Source organism: Eimeria mitis, genomic scaffold, assembly GCF_000499745.2.
Source record: "Eimeria mitis Houghton genomic scaffold, Emh_scaff7395, whole genome shotgun sequence".
NCBI classification, from domain to species: Eukaryota; Apicomplexa; class Conoidasida; order Eucoccidiorida; family Eimeriidae; genus Eimeria; species Eimeria mitis.
In genome coordinates this window covers 1-1,992 of record NW_024016017.1, presented here as the reverse complement: position 1 = coordinate 1,992, position 1,992 = coordinate 1, and the positions used below count along the sequence as shown (strand labels likewise).

At 49.7% G+C, this 1,992-nt stretch overlaps 1 protein-coding gene across 1 annotated transcript; it reads left to right on the top strand.

Moving 5' to 3' along the window:
- Window positions 1-915: 915 nt before the first annotated feature.
- Window positions 916-1,789, top strand: EMH_0091290 (uncharacterized protein; the record flags this gene model as incomplete). Its single annotated transcript, XM_038023024.1, has 2 exons — window positions 916-1,215; window positions 1,664-1,789. 2 exons carry the CDS (start codon window positions 916-918, stop codon window positions 1,787-1,789), a joined length of 426 nt encoding a protein of 141 aa, XP_037878878.1.
- Window positions 1,790-1,992: the final 203 nt, after the last annotated feature.

Sequence of the window (1,992 nt, the reverse complement as noted above, 5' to 3'; positions counted from 1 at the left end):
AGGCGCTTACGCGCAGCATGCCAAAGCCGTCGGTAGGCTCCTGAGCTAACTCTGCGCTAACTCATGTTACAACTTGTAGAACGTCTGCAAGCGTTTACGCACAGCGTACCAAAACCAAGTGAAAGCTTCTGTGCTAACTCATGCTACACCTTTAGTTTGCTATTGAAACCACGTATAGCTATTTTGCGTCGTAGAGTCCTCTGGAGTGAAGGCCAACGGCCCGTTATATGTCGGTTATCTCTAGAAGTTCTAGAAGTTCGCTGGAGTGAAGGTAAACGGCGCTTTAGACCTCGGTTCCCTCTAGATTCCTGACAGTCAGACATATGCATCTCCTAAAACTTATGAAGTTATACTGTTTTCCAGTGAAATATTGGGTCCGTTTGCAGCTTCAGCAATTTCAGCGTCTCCACCTGCCCTATTTGACCCCAGGGCATTACACGGTGGGAAGTAACTATCGTGCTTACACGGGTTCCTGTCGCTAAATAACTCGAAATTGTCTCATTTACGCTTCTTGTTTACTACGTCTGAAGTTAGGAAGCCCGTACGTAACCTTTTCCAGTAAACCTGAAGGCACCCTGCCGAACCTCCGGGTATTTATTACACTTGGCATGCCCAGGGTGCCTTGGCTCGCAATCCATGTACTTATTATGAGTAATCCCGGACATAGACAGCTTTCTTGACTGTATTTACGTGGATCTGTTGCTGTGGCAGGGATGCCAGAATCAGTTGGCTGTATAACAGCCAACTAGGTACACAGACCAGAATGCTGCTACAACGATAACAAAGGGCAGCGAGATCGGTAGCTAGCGTGAGCGGCAAGTGTGTGATTTCGCCTAGGCGTGTAATCACAGTATAAGAAACATCTAAAATACTTTGTATTTTTGTATTTTGCGGGCAGCATTACCAGCTTTGACGATGTTGCCTCTACTGCTGCTTGTCTGGACCTCCACGGCCGTCCTCGCCATTCCGGTTGAAAAGCCCCTAGACCCTATCCCCGGCGAACCCCCTTCCCTCTCCCAACCCGCTCCTCAAGAGATTGATGGGGTAAAGGAGCTCGATGCCAGCTACCAGCTGCATGCCCGAGCGAAACAGACGCGCCTCTACCTCGGCAACATCTCAGTTGTGTTTATGGCACTGGCCATTGTATATTTCTCGCACACCATTACGAGATACAGGGAAGTTAAAGCTGAAGGAGACGACTTGGATGAACGGTCTGTGAGTCGCTGTTGGAAACGCAGACGAGTACGCTGACGTTACCGTTGCGCCCGCGTAGTTCAGTCTGTGTTAGTTTCTGCTGTCGAGACATTTTCCACTGCGGGCACTGGGAGAGCTGTGCATTCATTCGCAACTGGATTAATCGCTTCTGCAATTGCCATCGTGCCCAGAAATGCATGATGCGGAATCCATGGCGGCAGCGTCCATTTCACACCTGAAGATGAGCACCCAGCCGCAGCAGCTGAGATTGGCGGAGGCAGACGTCAAATATTCTAGCAGCAGGTTTAGCTTACTTTTAGATACATCAGGTTTTGTGTCTACGTGGATGTGGCAGTGCCGCTTTAAAGCTTCTGCGCGTTGCCTCCCTTCTTAGTGATTCAATTGTCTACGGGGGGCAAACGCTCGTATTTCAAGGCCTTTCCGCAAACAGAGCGGCCAATGACTGCAGACAAACCTGTACATTCACATGGTTATCAAACTGCTTAACAGCCGTGGAGTTTCAAAGAGCTCTGAAGTGACTTGCGCCTCGATCGACTTCCACAAGGACACGAGAATGGTGGGACAAACATTCTAGTGCCCAGCGCACACTGCTGTGTGACTCGCCTTGCTGTGCTAATGGAATGTCCACCCACCCGTATAGCCCAGCGCAGCCAACCTTCTGGTACGTGCGTTTCGCAAGCCAGTTTTCGAGCTGGGTAAATATCCATTGGAGTAGCATCGTTTATTTGGAGTGTCGAAGTGAAACAACCAATGCACTAGCGCACCTGTACGTGGTTG